This window comes from Triturus cristatus, chromosome 2_1, assembly GCF_964204655.1.
Source record: "Triturus cristatus chromosome 2_1, aTriCri1.1, whole genome shotgun sequence".
Taxonomy (NCBI): Eukaryota; Metazoa; Chordata; class Amphibia; order Caudata; family Salamandridae; genus Triturus; species Triturus cristatus.
Genome location: NC_140581.1, coordinates 1,123,756,368 through 1,123,778,811, shown reverse-complemented (window position 1 = coordinate 1,123,778,811; position 22,444 = coordinate 1,123,756,368). Strand labels below are relative to the sequence as shown.

General features: G+C 44.7%; 1 protein-coding gene across 3 annotated transcripts in view; it reads left to right on the top strand.

Moving 5' to 3' along the window:
- Positions 1 to 22,444, top strand: part of ZCCHC7 (zinc finger CCHC-type containing 7) — a 160,205-nt gene that overhangs the window by 95,047 nt on the left and 42,714 nt on the right. For all 3 annotated transcript variants that reach the window (XM_085636533.1, XM_085636534.1, XM_085636535.1), the window contains exon 5: positions 19,790 to 19,960. In XM_085636533.1, coding sequence (XP_085492659.1) covers positions 19,790 to 19,960 — 171 coding nt within the window. The remainder of the gene's footprint in view (positions 1 to 19,789; positions 19,961 to 22,444) is intronic.

The window sequence follows — 22,444 nt, the reverse complement described above, 5'->3', positions numbered from 1 at the left end:
CATTGCGTTAGTGGGGCCAACATAGAAAACATTCTAGGCAGAACATGGCAAAAGAGATTCAAGTAGGGGGACGAATCTCCACCGCAACACTGGTTCGAAGTTTCGCCACGATGGAGCCTGCTAGAGTGCCTCTCACTCCATATGTAGTGTGCCCCTGGATGTAGCGCACACGCCACCCATCCACATGACTTCTCGAGCTAACCCCGGATGTTGTTGTTCAATAACCCATTGGGAGTTCCTCTTCTTTTACAAGATGGGGTCAAAAATAAACAAAATGGTACCAACGACAGGGCATTGCATGCCCTGACCTAATTGTAACTTGGAGTGCCCCTCCCCGTGACACGTAACCCAAAGCTCCTATTACAATAATCCCACCGAATAAACAGTAAAATTGAGTTTCCCACCAACATTACAAATTATCGTTTTTGGTTTAACCGCCAGATCATGTGGACGGAGCTGCAGCCAGCACCAAAATATTTGACTACACAAGCAGTTTCCAACATTAATGGGGAGGGGCTGCTAATGTGCAGGGCACACATTGAGGGGTGCTCAAATGGGCAACATTCAAATAACAATAAAACGCTTTGTTTAGCCAACTAAGTAGACAAGGCCTGTGTATGGGGCTTGCATACAGATAACATGCCATTATGTAATGCTTTATTTTGTCATCTATTGACAACTGTCCTAAACTACACACTTTCAAGGAAGCGAATGTGAATAACACCAGTCACACCAAAAAGGGCACATGATACAACAGGAGAGACAGCACAACTGATGCATTGGGAAATTAACAAATTCTCCAAGGGGTGACTCCAATGCCCTGATCAGATACCAAAATAAATTCTAAAGATCCACCATGAAATAAAAGTTTGGAGGTCTCAAAGGGGAGTGGGGGGGGGGCTTGTAGGAGTACCCGGCATGACGTAGAATATGTGCTTGTTACGTCACTGTCCCCAATGATTTGGCATGACACATCTGTCACGAACATATGTTTACTGCTGTGCTGGACATACGTTCTACCTACCTAGTGACCTAACCAGATGGGAACATTCTATCTGCACAGACACTCAAATTGTATTTACTACATTCATGCATATCTGTACACAAAAGCACGTGCATTTACACGTTTACATTCAAATCAGTTTTTAGAATGTAAAAAGTGTATGCCAACACCATTAACCGTCACATATGGTAAGATGTTATTTTACATAATTTCGTGCAACACAAGTGAGTGACCATGTATTCCTTGATCATATCATGACAAACATTTTTAGGCCGGATACCGCTGCAATTAAAATGTACAGCTAAGGAAAATCCGAATATTTATAGTTCTGCAAAAAACAGAAGCAATGCTGTCACTTGACTGGGGGAAAAACACAGAAGGGGTGGCCTGCACAATCAGGAAACAACTGCCAAGAGAAAACAGAGAAGGCTCGCCGTTCAGGGAACGAAATGAGCGGGCTAACCAATGCATATTGCACAGGGAATGCAATTGATTATTCTAACTGCCTTCGAAGGAAACCAACCATGTAATCAATGGCAAATATGCACAAACCAATGGGTGGAAAAGAAACTCCCAATTAAAAAAAATCAAACAATATTCCACTAAACACACTGTAGTCAGACAAATCTATAGAACGGTTGTGAAATAAAATGTATACAGGTGGAAATCAAAGGCTGCCTGTGGCTGTTTTAATCGTTGCACATTTCCTTCCACAAACAACGTATATAAATTGCCAGACTTGAGACGCTTGTTGCACATTAAATACAACACAATTTACACTGCAGGGCACATAGCGCTTTAAACAAGGATTTCGCACATTAGAATGGATCTGTGATTATACAGCAAACAATGTATGGAGCAGTCTCGCGTTTGCCACTGTATTCCCAACAAAAAATCACGCACATGTGAATTAGAAAAAATAAATGAATTACCTTTGTTTTTTAGGGGCAGAGTGCTCATGTAAGAGTGTAGCTGCAGGGGCTCTAAGAAGGGGCAAAAGAACAACAAAGCCTTGTTAAGTAAATGGTCTTTTTAAAGACCTGTGAACTACTCGGGTGCGGCCGCAGTAAGACAGACGGCAAACTACAACAGCCAGGCAGGCAGGGGGCCTGGTTGGTCAGTTCTCAAAGCTTCCAGGTGCTAGCCTTAATGTCACCATGTGTACACCCTAATAAAACGAGACCAGTAAGGGCCGGGCCAGGCATAACACAGAGCAAGTTAGGGTTGAGTAGCAGCTGCCTTCTGTGGCAACATGAATGATGAATCATTGAGCGTGCATGCATAAAAAAGCACAGAGCATAGGAAATAAATTGCTGCCGTTCGTCATGGATTTGTGGCATGAAGTTGGTCTAACTTTTAACGTTCTCCCTCCTCAATCATTTTTTAGCAGGCTCGCCTGTGAGTCAAGTTAGGGGGAAGGGCTAGAAGTCAAACTCTCCCCCGGATTTGGCGAACATTTCTTTATCAGTGTAGTTGTAGCAGTCTCATCCCTCGGCTGCTCTCAGTGACTCTCATTGAAAACAAATGTGTTCCATCAATTCTGCTATCCTACTGTCAGACTGTGGGGGTGCGTGGAAGCCAGGCTTGCAATTTCAATCAGTTCGCACGTCTCCAGTCAGCAATAGCAGCATCCCAGGTATCCGGCGTCCTGCACACTCCACTTAGCCCTGCACCATTCCCACCTGGCAGCAGAGGCACAACTAGAGCCAAATTCCGGGTGGGGGGTGGGGGAATCCTTAATTCTTCCAGCAATAGGCAGAGTGGAGATACAGGGGTGAAAACTCACATTGTTTCCCAGGGGTTTGCTTCCGCATTGCAAGTTCCAGTATAGTTCTTGTATGTACTCCTTTGGCTCCCTCAAGTGGCCAAGCGGTGCAACAAATATGTAAAAAATCAGTGATACTCGGTTTAAACCGGGTCAGCTGATTTTCAGTCGGTAGGGTACTGTCTGGCACAATCGTTTTTAACCGATTTCCGGACAGCCTAATTATACTGTACAGTAAAAGTCTATTGACCTTCTTTCTGCTCCTCTTTCCACTGTTCTATTCATTTTAACCCTTGCCAAGCAGGGCTCTGTGTTGGGTACTCTCAAGGGTTATCTTTCTGCTCTATCTGCTTTTCTGCAGCTGTCAGACCAACCCTCTCTGTTTTTGCCTCCTAGTGAACATAGGTTTCTTAAAGGGTTGGCACACTTGTTTCCACCCATGGCCTTCGTTATGCCATAGTGGGACCTTAATTTGGTCCTCATCTATCTTGTGTGCTCCCTTCGAGCCTTTACACAACTATCCTCTTCTGCATCAAGACAGCCTTCTTAGTGGCGATTACATCTGCCCAGAGGGTGAGTGAGTTGCAGGCGCTGTCTTGCGCGCCTCCCTATATAATGTATTTTCCAGACAAAGTGGTGCTTCGCACCGGGACTTCATTTTTGCCAAAGGTTGTGACCCCGTTCCATCTGAGTCAATCCATCACGCTGCCCACCTTCTTTGCTGCCCCGCATTCCTCTAAGGAAGAGGAGTGCCTCCTCCGCCTGCAGCCAAAAACAGCATTGTTGTTGTACCTTGACCGGACAAAAGAGTTCCGGGTGGACGACCAACTCTTTTTGGGGTAGGTAGGAGCTAAGAAGGGAAGGGAAGGGCAGTGCAGAAAAGTACCATCTCACTCGATTCCCTGGCTAAGAAGCAGCCCCCCTGAGGGATTAAGGGCCATTACACCAGGGGAAAGGTTGCAACTACGGCCTTGGCTCGGGGTGTCTCAGTCCTGGACTTCTGTCAGTCAGCAATGTGGACGTCTTTGCACATGATTTCCAAGCATTTCTGCCTGGACAGTCTGGTCCGCAGGGACTCGAATTTTCCTCTTTCGGTCCTGCAGGACTTCCTAGTTTCAGGTATTGGTTCGCACCCAATGCCTGGATGGTATGGCTTGGATATCTAATTCAAAGGTAAGGAATCTGCAGCTAGAAGTCGCTATCAGATGAACAAGTTACTTACCTTCGGTAACACATTATCTGGTAGAGACTCTGTCTAGCTGCAGATTACCTACAGCCTCACCCATGCCTCTCCGCTTTGCAGACTAATTTTGTAAGGCTAGTGTTACTCTCCTTTTCAGGGCCCTAGTTTTGCACATGACTACGTCAGTTACTTCGTGGCTCTGCGCTTCTGGCGTGGAAAAAAACGAAAAGTACTGACATACGTGCACCTGGGTGGCGCTGATATAGGTACTGCGACTCATACCAAAACATGCCACCATACGCCCCTCCACCACCACATTTCTTCTATGGACCTCCCCCATTTCACCAATCTTACCCACAACAACCCTACCCGTATTGGGATGGCCCACAGAACCAAGACCAGAGTCAGTCTTTTTTAGGGAGAGGCAAGACTCCTCTAAGAGGAAAAAACAGACGAGGCCAGCAAGTACAATGGGCCCAGCCTCTGGAGACAGAGAGGAGCCACACACGGAGCATGGGACCACCGAACATGCCCTCGACGAGCAACAACCCAGTCTAGTAGTGAACTTGTCAAAAATAACTCTTACCACTATTCAGACAAATGTTTTGGAAAAAGGATTGGGTTTTGTACCTACAACCTCACTGGATAAATTCAAACTTGTCTGCGAATTAAAAGAGTTTATTCGTAAGATCAAACTGGAAATCTACTTCAGAGACAAGGAACCGAATACCAGTATCCCTACGGATACAGGACTACACAAAAAATCCAATTTCACTCCCCCAGCACACAACCTTCCTATCGAATTACTAGCATTCGAAAAAGCGGTGTTGAAGGAGGTAACGGAATTAGACCCAAAAACGATCAAAGTATTTCATAATACTAGCAAAGCCGAACAAGAGGCTATAAACCAACTCTCGAACAATAAAGACCTAACTATAAAACCAGCTGACAAGGGTGGGGCAATAGTTCTACAAAATACCCCTGACTACCAAAAAGAATGCCTACGGCTGTTGGCAGATGAACGTAATTATCTGGTAATACACCAAGACCCCACAGAACGTCTACGGATTAAGATTGCCAGCCTGGTGGAGGAATCCTTGGCAAACGAGTGGATCAGTAAAAAAGAAGCAGATTTTCTGGAAAACAGAAAACCCATAATCCCATATTTTTACACAATTCCCAAAATACACAAGTCAATGGAGGCGCCACCTGGTAGACCAATAGTATCAGGCATAGGTTCAATTTTGGAACCTTTATCTAAGTTTGCAGATGCATTCCTTAGACCCTTGGTCCAAGCCACCGAAACTTACCTACAGCACACGAAGGCAGTCCTTAGTTTAATCAAGGACCTTGAGTTCAATCCTACAACCAGTATACTGATCAGTTTGGATGTGGAGAGCCTCTACACCAGTCTCCCACACCAAGACACCTTGGACATCCTGGAGGAAGTACTTTTTCTAAGCAACTGGGACTACCATACACCCAGACATGTGGTTCTTGAATGTTGTCGCCTGGCTTTAACTGAAAACTTTTTCCAATTCAATGACACTTTGTACAAACAAACCCACGGTACCAGCATGGGAAGTACATTTGCGCCGAGCTTAGCAGGACTCTACGTATACCACCTTGAGAAACAAAAGATTCTCCATCAGCACAACCCACACATCAACCATATAAAATTATTGAAAAGGTATATAGATGATGTGCTTTTGATTTGGGAGGGGAACGAAGAAGAAGCAGAGTTCTTCATGATCTGGCTAAACCAACAAGATCCCTTTTTGAAATTAACTTTCACTATGAGTAAATCCAGTCTGGTCTTTCTTGATCTAAACATAATAGCACATGAAGGACGATTAATCACTACCACACATTTCAAACCTACAGCAAGGAATTGCTTACTAGTCTATGACAGCTTTCATCCCAGAAGTCTGAAAGACAACCTTCCTTTTGGACAATTTTTGCGCCTGCGACGCAACTGTACTACACGTCAGGACTATAACATTCAAGCTAATGACTTGTCTAAAAAATTGTTACGAAGGCAATATCCACAATATCTTGTATCCAGAGCACAAAAAAGAGCTTTAAACAACAACAGAGAGGCACTACTGGAAGAAAAACCAGAGAACAGACCACCAGATCGCAAACGACAAATTTGTATTACCACCTTCAATATTGCATCAAATCAAGTAACTAAAATAATAAACAAACATTGGCGGACCCTGAACTGCGGAGGTTTAGACTTACAAAAACCCATGTTCAGCCATCGGAAAGCTAAGAACTTGAGGGACTTTTTAGTCCACACTCGCCCCAACCCCACAAGTACCATGGGCCCTTTACGTTTGTTACATCCACTGCCTCAGGGCCACTACCCATGCAGCAACTGCAGTGTATGTCATTTAACCAAAGTGACAAAAACAGTAACCTACAACAACGGTAAGACATGGGACCTCCGATCCTTTACCAACTGCAACACGACAGGGGTGGTATACCTGATCACCTGTGTCTGCAACCTTCACTATGTGGGGATGACCACAAGGAAGGTAAATACCAGGATAATCGAACATCGGAGCAATTTCAGATGTAAACGCAACAACACCAAAATGACCACCCATTTTTTGGAAAAACAGCACACACCTAATGACCTTAATTGGGTCATTTTGGAACACGTAAACAATCAGCCAAATATTGAGAAAAAACTACACGAGAAGGAACAGCGATGGGTTTTTAAGCTACGTTCTGATACCCACGGTTTGAATGACGATATACCCTGGGGACAATTCACATAAAAATTGATACCCACTATGATAGTCTTAAACTGTACCATTGGCACCGCCATGGCTTTTTTCCATTGCCTTTTTTCCATTTCCTGTTTCCATTTGAGATCCGATTAATTCTAATTTTCTCAAACATCATACCCCTACAGGTCTTGTCTTAACAACAATTTTGTAATTATTTAACAACAAATTTGGATTTTTTGAGCAGCCTAATAATGGATGTAAGCTTAACACAGTACTTTCACATCCCTCTCACTATGGCGGCGCGCTCTCTCTCTTCAGCATATTCTGCTGTCCAGATCCAATGGATGTTACTTTTTTCGCACATTATATTTCCCTACAATTCCTCATTTCCCCTGGTAATTTTTCATTTAACCACGAATATTGTTTGTTTTAACCGTCATGTCCCAATCCAAGATGGCCGCACCCGGACGTTACTCTGAGTACGAGTCCCTCCTTCACTTTCCACTGCATCAATCTACATAAACAACACCACACCGGAGACACGCCAGAATGTGGTCCGGTAGGTGTTGGCCCAAGTAGGTGTTCAGAAGCGTGGCTGTCCGTGTACAAGTAAGTGAACGCTCTGGGATAGTTTCTTCATTTCATCCTACCCGCCTTACGGAGAACATCGATTCTTTCCGTTTCTGTTTCCAAAAAGGGCGCGCATTGACCACGAAGCACACCACAGCTTTAACGGCAACCCTTACATTGTTTCTTTAGATGTACAAGACCGCCACTGCCCCTCCGCTGACCATGAGGCATATTAATGTCTTGTAAAAAGTATGTAAAACGCGTATTTATGTCATCTATATGTTTGTGTATGTGTGTTTCGTGTTGTGTCAGACATGGTATTTTTATTGAATCACAATCACTTTTTCAGCACAAACGCCGGAATGGAGAGAACGAATTAACATTCATTTGTTTCCTTCTTTTTTATAAAGAACCCACAACGAGGCACATCACAGACTGAAGTGATTGATCACTTGGGTGTAGTGTGCTCACAATTTTAAAGGATAACAGTACTTATGAATTACCTTTTTCCAAATAATTTGTATCTCATTATATCCTACAGATATCGTCTGACGTACATTACGTATGTATCATAAATTACGCATGCCTTACAATTGCAGCGTCTCACATTTTGCACCTTACTAAGGTTGACTAGGAGTGGCACAATCTCACTGGGCTGGTCCCGGTGTTGTCCTGACGAAGAGCTAGGGAAGCTCAAAACTAGTTGACCTGACAATATGCTAGGTACACCTATTCATTACAATTAGGGACTTTAGCATATCACCCCATTTTTAATTTTTTCAGCTTAGAGCATCAATAAAGTTTATTTGGCCCACTAGCTGATTAATTTTAAATTCCACTCCACCTTTTCACTTGCACTACACATAGTCTGATTTTAGTGCTCCTACGCAATTCGCAAGTCGCAGCACGCCTCAGTCCGTAGAGGACTGGGAGGACCCCAATGATGAAGCATGTCACCGTGGGGAAACCCTGGTGAGTGAGGGGACTCAAGAAAAAGAACATTTTTTCCTTTTTCTACATTTGGTGTATTTCAGAATCAAGATTGTTTTCTGACACCTCCCATCCCCCTAGGTTAGGTTCTTTTACTTGACTAGTTCAGGCTGTTCTTTTATACATAGGTACTGCGACGTCATAACCTACGATGTCACCGGGAGCTTAATGGAGACGCCCGAAGGCGCTCGCAAACGGTATTGCTCAGCAAAAGTTTCCAGATCCAGCCTGACACCTGGGAAATTCAAAGGTAGGGAATCTGCAGCTAGATAGAGTCTCTACCAGATAATGCGTTACCGAAGGTAAGTAACTTGTTCTATAACATTGTTACTTACGGGGTTTTCAGCCAGACTTCATCCATTAGTCTGTGATTGTGTCATTCACGTTTATATTCCACCCACCCCAGCATGCTTCAAGGGAAAATGTTCCAGCCCACTTCAGCCATTGGCTGAACTCACTGTGAGTTATGGAATGCTGCCCTTTCACAAGGAGTACATGCACACCCAAAGTAGTTTCCTTCAGTGCCAGGGAATACTATAGTAATAAATATGTTTTTGAGATCAAAAAAATGTTTATCTTTAGCCAGTATCTCTTTTTAGATTGCAGCCTACCAGACAGTGTAGCGGTCTGGTTTGCTAAAGACATCTTGGGAACATTCAGAAAGTTGACCTATGAATGCATTCTGCCCGCTGCTTACCATTGGCTTTGCGGTTTATGACATACATTTTCTAGCTTTCTATTTTCTGCCTTTATTTGCTTTAGTTTAGGCTGGCCAGCTAGAGTTAGCTGCTCCCATTCCCCAAAACTCGTTTACTGAATTCTTCCACAAATTTGCTTTCTTTAAACAGGCCCTTAAATCTTGTTCTTATCTTGACACATTTGCTGTGCATTCAAAGACAGAGGTCAAATGTCAGTCTGTGTCTTCCAGGGAGCCTGGTGTTATTTTTCTTTCTCTGACTTCAAATTGAGCGGATTTATGAGACAATCATGCTGGATAATGGGGGTCTGCTTAAGGGAGGCTGAACTATGTGTTTTTTTGCTAGCACATAACAATTTAAATGTCTGTACATGAACTGTGCTGACGATCAAATCATGACATTGGGTGATGATATTTCCACACATCATGCACTGTACACTTTAATCAGTAAAACTGTGAGTGCAAATGTAATGGACATTTCAGTTGAAGATGTGTTGTGTATAAAGGCAGTAAGCTACCACTCCATGTTACCGTACTCCACACCACTGCACTTTACTCTGCGCTAGTCTACACTATGGCACTACACTCCACACTGCGTCCCTGCACTCTTCTCTGCTTTCCACTATATGCCTCTCTACTCTACACTACTCCACTCTACTGAATGCCAATGCACTTTACCCAACACTGCTCTACTATACACCACTGCACTCTGTCAATGCACTCTACTCTGTACCATTCCACTTTACGCCTGTGCACTCTATGCCAATCCTCTCTATGCCACTCTAAGCTACTTTGCACCACTGCACTTTACTCAAAACAGAACCCGATAGAGACCTATATAAAAAAACTGCCGGTGCTCAGCACCAGTGAGACCCGGCCCAATTAAAGCCCTGACGTCACTACAGTCTATGCCAATGCACTCTACACCACTTTACTCAAGTCAAAACCAGGGCCCTCTAAACCACTGCATACTATGTTAATCTGGTCTGCACCACTCTACTTTGTCACTTCACTCTAGGCCACTCTACTCTGCTACACACCACTCTACTATACTCCACTCTTTCAGCCATGCTGAACAGAAGCTATTCTGGTGTACAGCATTGCTAAAACATATTGACAAAGCCAATAGCTCTTGCAGAGGTGAGACCTACTGACTTTGCCAAAGCTTGTTTTATTTTAGATTTCACGAGGGCCCAGCACCTTCCGTAACAATAGTTTTGTAAAATGTAAAAACCATGACAAAATAAGAATTGTCAAATGGCTGGCCGCCAACGCCAGACCTATTGGCTTTGCCAATGCTTGTTTAGGTCTGGCGTGAGCTGAAATTATATATAAAATTAATTTCAGTATAGGGGCTTTTAGCCAACCCTTTTCATCCATTGGTCCGTTGTGGTGTCATTCACATTTTGATTCCACCCACGACAGCATACTGCATGGGACAGTGGGTCATTCAATCAGTGCCAGGCACTACCGTGGCGAGGTGTGCTTATCACAGCAAAAAATATGTAGTATATGCGTTAGGCCAGTGTTTTCCAAACTGTGATTTTTGATGGGTTAGGAAAATCTGAGCAATAAATAAATAAAGATGCTTTTAAATTCTGTTTTTATCTTGTCCCGTTTGCCTGCTTCAAAAACAGATGTCAAATGTCAGACTATGTCTTCTGAAAAAATGCTGCTTATTCTTTTAACATATTACTGGTGTATACATTTTCATTCTCTGACTGCAAAGTGAAAGGAGTTTTTGTAGCGATTTATGTGACAATGTGGCTGGAGTAGGGGGAGTCTGAAAGGAAAGCCAATAGGATGTCGTTTTTTCCAACACAGAAAATGTAAATGAACTGTATGCATTCAGCAGTTAAAAAAGCAAAAATGAATCGCATTTTTTGTTATTCTGAAGTATGGTGGAAACAGGATTTGATAGGATCAAGACGCTACTTGGTGATGCACAAATAATAAATGTTCACAGAAACATGATTTGCATACATTATGTTTTGCGTGCTGTTTAGTTTTATCAGTAAAATTGTATGTATGTGCAAAATCTGAAAGAAACACGTTGGTTAGATTCCTCACCTTAGATTCCTCACCTTAGAATATCCCCAGGCGTCAGCCTGGATCCGGAAAGATTTTTCGTCCGCAATACCCTTTGTGCGTCGCTAGGCGTCGTCTGCGGCTCCGCGTCCGTCGTCAGGGTTGTGTGCCGGAATGACGTCGCCGGAGTAATTAGACGCCGCCCTCACGCACCGACATCAGTTCTTCTTTTTTCCGCACCAGACAGCGCCGATCCGGGAAGAGCTTACCCTTTTAGTTAATTTTTGACTAAACTTTTTGGACTCTTTTGTCTACTCTCGTCGACTCGATCTGGTGCCGGTAGGATACCTGGTTTCAAAGCCTGTGACTCCTGTCACTCATGTCGGTGACGGACCACCACCGCCGGTGCCTTTACTGTCTTGGGGCTGACCACGGTGCGGAGTCGTGCCTCGACTGCCGGGCCTTGACTTCGAAGGCTAGGCGGGAGCGGTCCCGCAAGCTTCTCGAGCTCCGGCACTCGGCTCTGCGCTGTTCACGGTCCCGGTCGAGGAGGAGGTCGAGGGACCGGTCACGGAACCGCAGCCATCATCACCGCTCGTCGGATTCAAAGTCTTCGGGTAAGTCGAAGCATAGTAAGACGTCCAAGAGGTGACATCGCTCTTCGGGCTCCCCTCGCCGGTCGCGCGACTCGGTCGAGGGTCTGGGTGGTACCACCCCCGCGGCTCCGTCGGAGCCGCAGGAGCTGCGACCGTCCCCATACCCACTGGTCCCTGGCACTGACGCGACTCCGGCGGAGATCAGTGCCTTCCTCTCAGCCATGAGGGGCCTGGCTCCGCCTTCGACGCCTGCCGGTGTACCTTCGGGCCCCGCGGGCTCGACTGGGAGGCCTAGTGACCCGGCGGCTCTGGCCCCGGCGCCGTTGTCGACTCCGGTCCCGACGCCGCAAGTCCCCGCGGGATCCAGGCCTGGATCTCAGTCGGTGCCGGACGACCTCAAGACCCCTCCGCCGACACCGGTGCCACCCCCGGCGCCGCCTCTGGACGACGCCATTCCCCGGTTCAGTCCCGGTCCGTGCCCGGCGCCAGTGCGGCGCCGTCTGGCACAGCTTCCGACGTCGATGGGTGACCATTTCATCTTCTGCCCGGCTCCGATCATTCCGCCTGTTTACCAGGAATCGGATGACGGTGACCACTGGGAGGGGTCTGATGAACCTCTGGCCCACCAGGGTCAGTTATCACAGGACTGGGCATATGAGCTGGGGGATGCCAGTGCCCTTGACACCTCCCCTGACACTGGCTTCATCTCTCCTCCGACCGTGGCTTCGGAGGAAGGTGCTACTTTTTCTGTGGCGCTGCGTAAGGCGGCTGATGCCCTGGAGCTGGAGCTACCTACTGTGGCCGTGAGGACTAACCTCCTTACTGAAGTGCTCCAATCATCAGCAGAGTAAACACAGTGGACAACCCAATATACCCTTGAGGGCTCGGGCAAATATGAATAAACAGGTAGGTAGGTGCCTTCAAGGGATTTATTTAGCAATTAATTTGTGTAATTCCAACAATGAATGAAATGTAGGTTGATTAAATTCCTACAGTTATTATTTCTTAGCACGTTTTATATTCTTTAATAGGTTCAATGTAACTGGAAAAAAGTTACAGATAATGCGAATATATCACCACATATCAACCTAAGTACAATGAATGAATAAAAAGGAGGAGAAAGAAAAAGATAAAGTCAGGTGTATACGTAAAAATTGAATTTATATTCAAAATACAAAAAAGGGTACTTCAAATAGCAGCAAGTATTCATAAAAAGGAAGGAAATTAATCAATTCTTCATGCCTTCACTTTCACATTTATCAAACACTTTTTCACCAAAGTAAAATAATTTTTCGATGGAAAACAGTGTGAGAGTCGACGTTTCGGTCTCTAAATTTTCTTTAACAAGACCATCCTCAGGACAAAATTATTTAAAAGGTTGACCCCTAGTGAAACAAAAAAGACTCTCTTAGTGAACGAAAAATATACACCCAAATCAATTATACTTTCCTCCAAAACAATATATACATATCGTCTTCATATTTCCATTTGTCATGTTTCTTCTTAAATATTACTCTAAAAATATAACATAACTTCTATATTTTGCATCGAACAAAGGTCATTCTTTAAGAAAACAAGAACTACGTTTCAAATTCATCATTTCTCATAATAAGATGAAGCTTACATCTACATATAATGCTCATTCACCTTTGGACTCAAAATGTGTCCTTTCCTCTAATTACTGTCCCATATTTAATATGCTTTCACACTGTTGTTTCTGATTAAGTTATTTGTCATCACAGATTAAAAATTAGATGTCTTATATCATCTTTATTCTTTTTGCTCTTTTCTCACATATGATATTCAAATAAGAGAAAAATTCGGGAAAACTGACCTTTTAAGAGTTCACTAAATTAACGTTGCATTTAATTACAACCTCAAAAAATAAATGTACCTTTATATCTTGATTCTAAGCCAAATCGCTCAGATGAGCCGATGGCTTCAATAATCCACAAATGTTGTGATGTCAGTCTGAAATAATAACACAAGAACACCTTTGTGTCATTCCATAAGGAGTTCTAGAACAGTGATTTATTGTCATTGTTTAAAAGCGAATTTTCCTTATTTTAGTGTGTCTGGTCTTAATACAGACAAAAATTAAAGTTATTGACGAAAAAGTTAGCAGTTTGCGTATTTGTTATTTTTTATAAAAAAGAAGTATAGAGTTTAACCGAATAGTGTCAAACTTCTTTCTATTGTCGCATGATATGTCTTTGAAAATAAACATCAAATGATCGCGTCTAGATCTGTAGTTTGCATAAGTACTTCGAGTTGTTACAGTACTCGAGTCTTGTATAAAGGCATCGTATTTCTTGAAAACATACCTTAAAGGGCTGTGTCAAGTAATTAAGCAGTAGGTATTACTTCATTACATCGTCGTCAAAGAGTCAGAGGTTTAAGCGGTTGTATAGACACCCACGAACAAATCTAAAATGTAGAAGTATCGAAATCGATGTAGATTCATAGTCCGAGGTTAAAGCTAAACCATGAGTTTAAATCGTGCGGTGCTTCCTACATACCAGTGGTCTATTATCCGGGATTATGCTTCACCTGCGGACATCTGTGCGGTAAAACAACCTTCACGTTTGTCTACTGCGGCCATTTATACTATTTGGAAAGCGAAGGAGGACTTAAAGAAACGTGTGACTGAGAGACTGCTTGGTAGCGGCCATCTTTGAAGGAAGTGTGTGACTGAGAGACTGCTAGGTAGCGGCCATCTTTAAAGGGAGTGTGTATTATATTCGTTTAATAAAGATGATGTATAACATTCTGTTCAAAAGTGACCTATACTGCGTGCATTATAAATATTTATTGATCTGTCAGCTCGAAATAGATCCTAAGGGTAAAAATTCACCAAATACTTCCATTTTGAGAATTTGTGTCGCTAATAATTTTGAGTTGCAATAATATCTACAATTTAATAATAGTTGTTCAAATTGGCATATATATCTTATGCAAATCAGTCTATTGATTATTTTGATTGGAAAATATGACATCTATTTCTATGATATTACTGTAATCGATGTTATAGCTTTAAGATCAGTATTGTGATCTATCACATACAGTAACCTAGTTTTTTATGGGAACCCAACATATTACTTAGCTGAATGTTCTATTATTTAAATGCATATTCTTATTGCCTTCAATCTTTTAAGCATGGCAAGCTGCCTATACAAATCTAAAAACACATCTATATTTTAAATGTCACAGATCACGTGGTTATTCATTTTAGGACAGAAGTTACATACAGTGATGTTAACAGGAATCCGCTTTGTAACATACTTTGTATTGAAAATTACATGGAACAAATCAATTTCACACACATTACAAAAATCTGGATCTCCAATACATGTGAGAAAAAATATGAGAAAAAATACTGGCAATTCTACTTAAGAATAGCGCCATCTCTTTCTTAAAATGAGTCAGATGACCGGATCATAGGGTCAAATAAGAAAATAAGGATCCCTGTACATCAGAATATATATCATTTAAGGTTATTCAATGATGTTATCATATTGAAGTTTGCAAAGGTCACACTGGAATGTGTAGAAATGTTAAGTAAGGCAAGCCAAAGTGTGCCATTCAGTTGCAGAGTTTAGTCCACGGTTGACTACATCAGTTAGACAGATGAGTCTTCCCTCTTTCATGGTTAGTAAATGGTCAACGTTGTTCTGTCTCTTTGATGGTTTAACTACCTCTAACACCCACCAACGCATTTCTTTGTCAGTATGACCCTGTCTTTGGTAGTGTTCTACTAGAGGAGCATTTTCTGTGCGTTAGTGGGTGTTAGACCTCCACGCGGACGTGGATTCCGCCGAGGCGGTACAGGGGGACAACGTGCTGGTCCATCCACATCCACCCCAGCAGCATCCGCCTCAAAGCCCTCCTAGTCCGTGCTTTCAGGCTCATTCCACGCCAGTGGGAGGCAGAGTTCGCCATCACCTGCTCCACTGGCGTTCCATCACTTCGGACAGGTGGGTGCTACAAATCGTCCGAAGGGGCTACTCCCTCCCCTTCGAGACAACCCCTCCAACTATGCCACCTCAGTGCCACCGCATGTCGGGGGATCACTTGAATCTTCTACAGGAGTAAGTTGCGGCCCTCTTGGCCAAAGGGGCCGTCGAGTGCGTTCCTGGTCCAGAAGTAGGTCGTGGTTGTTATTCCCACTACTTTCTTTCTCCCCAGAAGGGCAAAGGGGGCCTACGCCCTAACTTGGACCTCAGGAGCGTCAACGCCTTCCTCCGTAAGAGGAGGTTCAAGATGCTCACCTTAGCTCAGGTTCTGGCTGCCCTAGACCCTGGAGACTGGATGGTAGCGTTGGACTTGCAGGACGCTTATTTCCACATCCCTGTCTTGCCGGCCCACCGGCGTTACCTGCGGTTCACGGTGGGTCAGGAGCATTTTCAGTTTCCCGTGCTCCCCTTCGCCCTCACCAGTGCCCCTCGGGTGTTCACAAAAGTGATGGTGGTGGTCGCAGCTCATCTGCACAGATCGGGGGTTCCAGTCTTCCCCTATCTCGACGACTCGTTTTTGAATGCGGGCTCGCCCCAGCAACTCGTCTCCCACCTCCAGACTACGGCGGACCTCCTGCATTTGCTCGGGTTCTCCATCAATGTGCCGAAGTCGCATCGGAGTCCCTCCCAGATTCTCCTCTTCATCGGGGCGGTTCTGGACTCGACGCAGTTCCGGGCTTATCCTGCGGAACAGCGGGTCCGGGATATTCAGGCTTTGATTCCCATCTTTCGGCCTCTATCCCGGGTTTCGGTCAGGTTGGTGCTGCGGCTTCTGGGTCTGATGGCCTCCTGCATCCTATTAGTGCATCACACCAGGTGGCGAATGCGGGCTCTGCAGTGGGACCTGATGTTTCAGTGGGCCCAACATCGGGGCAACCTGTCCGACCATGTATTGATCTCGTAGTGCACTGCAAGACAGTTGCAGTGGTGGCTCACGGACCGCGATTGGGCCAGTGGCAGATCCCTCTCCCTACCCCAACCGGAGCACGTAGTAGTGACGGATGCGTCCCTCCTGGGATGGGGGGGGGGCACATGGGGGAGGCGGAGATCAGAGGACTCTGGTCTCCGGCGGAGTCTCGGCTCCATATCAACCTTTTGGAGCTGAGAGCGATCCGGCTTGCACTGAAGGCATACCTTCCCGCTGTCCGGGGAAGTGTAGTGCAGGTGTTCACGGACAACACCACCGCCATGTGGTATTGCAACAAACAGGGCGGGGTGGGGTCGTGGACCCTTTGTCAGGAGACTCTGCGCCTCTGGACATGGCTGGAACATTAGGGCATCACCCTGGTGGTTCAACATCTGGCGGGCTCTCTGAACGCCAGAGCAGACGAACTCAGCTGCCGGTGCATGATGAATCACGAATGGCGTCTAAACTCGGACGTGGCGCAAGGCCTCTTTCGGCAATGGGGAGAGCCTTGATTAGATCTATTCGCCACCGAAGAGAACGCGCAATGTCAGCAGTTCTGCGCGTTGGAGTCTCCAAGGCGGCACTCACTCGGGGACGCCTTTCGGCGCGAGTGGAGTTGCGGTCTGTTTATACGCCTTTCCGCCTATACCACTTCTGCCCAGAGTGCTGAAGAAGATCAGGCGCGACCGGGCCTAGGTCATCTTGGTGGCTCCGGATTGGGCACGAAGGTACTGGTATCCTGAGCTACTCAGTCTGTCGATCGATCCCCCGATACGACTTCCTCTTCGGGAGGACCGTCTGTCGCAGCAGCAGGGTACGGTCCTCCACCCGAACCTGTCCAGTCTCCAACTCCATGCGTGGAGATTGAGCGGCGACAGTTGATGCCATTTGACTTGCCTCCTGAAGTCTGTGATGTGATTCTGGCAGCCAGGCGTACCTCCACAAAATCGGTATACGCCTGCAGGTGAAACAAATTTGTGGCATGGTGCACTGCAAAGGCTGTGGATCCCCTTTCCGCCCCTCTTTCTGAGGTTCTCCTCTTTCTTCTTTCCATGGCCCAGCAGGGCTCTGCTCTGGGCTTAAAGGTTATCTTTCAGCTATCTCTGCTTTCTTACGGCTTCCTGATCAGCCTTCTCTTTTCAAATCCCCTGTTTCTCGCTTCTTCAAGGGCATTACTCACATGTTTCCTCCTGTCCCTTTCGTAATGCCTCAGTGGGATTTGAACCTGGTATTGATGTATCTGATGTGCGCTCCCTTTGAGCCACTTCATAATTGTCCCCTTCGTCTTCTGACTCTTAAGACTGCTTTCCTGGTTGCCATCACCTCTGCTAGAAGGGTGAGTGAGCTCCAGGCTCTATCTTCTAAGCCTCCTTTTCTTTCTGTCCATCCGGACAAGGTTGTTCTCCGGACTCGTCCTTCCTTTCTTCCTAAGGTGGTGACTGCCTTCCACATCGGCAAGTCTGTTACGTTGCCCACCTTCTTTCCGCCTCCGCATCCTTCGAAAAAGGAAGAGAGGCTCCACCGTCTGGACCCAAAACGGGCGCTGTCCTTTTATTTGGACCGCACCAAGTAGTTCCGGGTGGATGACCAGCTCTTTGTTGGCTTCGTGGGCGCTAAGAAGGGGAGGGCGGTACACAAGCGAACCATCTCTCGGTGGGTCGTATTGTGTATCAAAGCTTGTTATTCCCTAGCTAAAAAGGAGCCTCCTGTAGGGCTGAGCGCCCATTCCACTCGGGCCTCGGCGGCGACAACTGCCCTGGGCCGGGGAGTCCCCTTGCAGGACATCTGTCAGGCGGCAACGTGGGCCTCGCTCCACACGTTTGCCAAACCCTATTGCCTGGACAGCCAAGTCCGGAGAGACGGCTTCTTTGGCCGTTCTGTTTTCTAGGACTTTCTGGTGTGATCTTGGTTCGCAGACCCACCACGGGGTTGGTATTGCTGGGGTATCTATTCTAAGGTGAGGAATCTAACTAAAGTGTTTCTTTCAGATGAACAAGTTACTTACCTTCGGTAACGATATATCTGTAAGAAACATTAGTTAGTTAGATTCCTCACCGACCCACCCATCCTCCCCGTTCTGCGAACCGACATCTAGGGTTAAGGTTATCCCTTTCAGGGCTCTAGACTTTTTTGGCACCAGTGTCGGTCTCTTGCTTGGCTCTGTGTTCCTGGCGCGGAAAGCTATGTACAAGAACTGACGTCCGCGCGTGACGGCGGCGTCTAAGTACTCCGACGTCATTCCGGCGCACGACCCCGACGACGGACGCGGAGCCGCAGACGACGCCTAGCGACGCGCAAAGGGTATTGCTGACGAAAAATCTTTCCGGATCCAGCCTGACGCCTGGGGATATTCTAAGGTGAGGAATCTAACTAACTAATGTTTCATACAGATATATCGTTACCGAAGGTAAGTAACTTGTTCGTTAGTGTCCATTTCAGCAGAAAACGTGCTGTCTGTAAACGACTGCGCTACCACACAATGCTTTAGTTGCATTAAAGAATCGCCCCATCTCATGTCCATAAAGATAGGTGGGTCGTGAAAGTTTGTCGTTCTGAAAAGTAAGTTGTGGTTATAAAACGTTTGCGAACCATTGCGTTAGACATTTTATGCTTGGTGCTGTTGTGGGGTTGTTTGGTGTACTCCTGTGCCAAGCACCACTCGCCCTCTACTTTCATCACATAAATCACATTGTTCTAAGCCTTGACTCTCTGACCATGCCTGATAGACTGGAATATATGTTCATTCGTTTTTTTTTTTATGTTTGACAATTTTTTATTTCCTGTATGCTTTCCTTAAATGATAATGTCACTAATGTTAGTACTGCTGTTGTCAGAATTGCCAGTGAACACCATACTTCACAGGTTGGTACTTTGCATACATCTGCCATGTTTGAGAACACTTGACTCAAGCAGAGACCGCTTTAGGGGAGTGCGACCTGTGCTGCCGCACTGGGCGCTGTCCTGTAAAGGGGGGCGCTGACCTTAGGGGGTGTGCTGTGTATAGCAATAACTTATGATTGGAGAGATGAGGGGCGCTCTTGTCTGGTGGTAGTGAGAGAATCTGAGGAAGAGGTCATGGGGCCTGGGAGCACCAAAAATGATTGTCGCACCGGGCACCACCAGCGCTAAAGCCAGCCCTGGACTCAAGTTTTATTAGGTCATTAATTATTCAGTATTTATAATTGGGTAAACATATGGTCGGTATTTTTATTTTATGTCGCTTTTGGCTTGCTGCTGGTTTATTTCACTTTACAAAGTAAAATGTAATTAATGTGGAAATGATAATCATCTTTCTTTAGAAGGTGCGTACCTGTTGCCTTTGCGGGACCAGCGGACACCTACAAAATACATGTCCGGCACGACTTTGCTCAAACTGTTTTATGCCTGGACACTTCTTCAAAGATTGCATTGAGAAGGCCCATTGGAAGAAAAAGTGTCACCGTTGTTCTGTTACCGGCCACTATGCTGATGTAAGTAAGGTGCTTCTACAAACCACTTGCTTCACTCGTAGTTGTAATGGATTTTCGGTAAAAGTGTTGATTCAATACATATTATTTGTATCATGTTTGCTATTTGTTGATTTTACGAAGGGAACGATTATATTGTGATTCTTCTGTCTCCTAAAATAGTCTATGCTTTGTTAAAAGAAAGGGGCCAAGTGAGCTGATAGTAACCCACAAAAATGCTGACTTGCTTAAAGGCAGCCAAGTTTTTCCAAAAGGCAGTGCCGAATTACCCTAATTCTGAAATGAACTAAAACCCCTGTGCGACCTCAGTTTGAATGTGCACAGCTTCTTCTGTCAACGCCGGGACACTTTTGTGTAATTGCATGCTTAACAAATACCATAAATAAATAAATTAATAAAATTATTATTTTAAAAAGAATAAAAATAATCTCATCAAAGCCCTAGACAAGAGAATATTCTAACGATTACTGTGAATTGGTGCAGAAACATAACAGGTTGTATGGTGATGTGTAGGCCAAAGACCCACATGCTGGATCGATTATGACACTACAAATGAGACTTCGAAAACAAGCATTGGCAAAGCCAGTGGGTCTATCATTGACTGTTAGACGTTTGGCTTTGTATATGCTTATTTTGTGTTGCCTTGGGCTTTGTAAAACTTTGTTGGGGTGAACTGCTGGTCTCCACCAGTATTAAAAAAAAACTCAACATTTGCTTAAACGCCAAAAATGTGTTGGTCTCAGAAAGTTCACATTGTCCTAGTAATTTCTTGCTGGGAAGGGAATTTCTTTGGATGCAGATGTACTTCTTGTGAAGGAGTTGCTCACCATGAAGTTAGCCAGCGGTTGAAGTCGACTGCCCCATGCTGTATGCAGTAGTGAGCCGAAGACGTGACTGCCGCGTCAACAGACCAGTGGATGAAAAGGGGTAGTTAAAATCTCTTATACGTATGTTATATGTATAACTGTAGTAAAATCAAAAGGTCTTCGCTAATGCCAGACGTAAATGATTGCCAGTACAACCAAGTGTAAGGGTTTATTAAAACAGAACAAAATAAAAAAGGCAAGAGCCAAAGCCATAAAACATATAGTGGAAAGAAAGCTTTAACCGTCTCCTCTGGACTCTCCATGTTCCCAGTCCATATAGTTCCTGACTGACATATTCTAAGAGATCTGTGAACCCTAAATCTACTACTGGTCCATATCTACAGGATAATAAATAACTGGAGGCAGTGTGTGAAAGGATTGAGGTTTTAGCTTCAACTCAGTGATGAATTGCCAATTTTAGAGACTTGCTCAAATGTTATGCTAAGCAGCGGAAAGAAGATATTGAGGACACTGTTCAGAACTTGTCTTATGAACATAAAATGTCCTGAGTTTGAGCAGCAAAAATCAATTCTGACACCTCCTTAAAGACTCCTTGCATGCAGCTGAAATTTAAATTGAATAGCTACTGATGGTTTCAGTACTACATTGCAATTGTTGCTCATTTCAGGCTGCAGACCAGAGGTCCAACGTTGTTAATAAACAAGCCATTTTCAGTAACTCAAGCTTTGATGAAGCATTGAAATGGGCCGATAAATGCCCGATGCCATTGGTAGCCTACAGTGAAGAGGCAAGTTTTGTCAAGGAGAAACAGCTTGCCATAGACTTACAAGGCAGGCAACAATATATCATTAACTTATCAACAAGTGAATGCCAATGCAATATTATGCAACTTTCAGCATCATTGCCATCTACAATGTGGCTCCACACCGTCTGTGGAATACGTAGAGAAAAAGAGCCCACAGCACCAGATGCTGTACCTTTACTAGCAAGTGACATACAAGTTATTTTCCCAGAGTATAGCTTCTCAGATAACAGAGGTTATTCAAATGTCAGAGGGATGACATTACCTCACATCAAAAGATTCTTCAAGTTCTATACCTGTGCTGTCTTGAAAGCAAGCTTCTTTTGGAGAAGGCTGCTTTCTGGAAACAAGAGAAGCAAAAGATACTTACCTTCATATCCAGCTGCACCTATGACGTACATACATTTACTTTGTGGTAGTTGACAAACATTATTGTTGAAAATAAAGTTTATGTTCTCAAAATGTTTGGCAGAGGCTGCATTATGCCTACAACGTCAAGCCATACACATATCCATACAAGGTCGACTGGTCATTGAAAGGAAATCCATTTTACCAATGTGAGAGCTGCACAGCTATGGTCATCCCACGATCGTAACTGGTAAGTTTCACTGTCAGTCCTCAGAAATCATCTTTCCACCTCATGTAACACAATACATTTCTGAGTGCAGATATCTACAATGACAGTGATGACAAGTACTACAATGGAGAGATTTCTGGTGTTTCAGAACACAATTCCCCATTAACAGACTTAACTAGAAAGGAGATTACAATACACCTGTTTCTGACAGGGAGGGCAGTAAAGTAATTGTTGGGAATGTTGGCATTCTTTAGTTTTCCAGGTTCCCGAGCGGCAGCAAT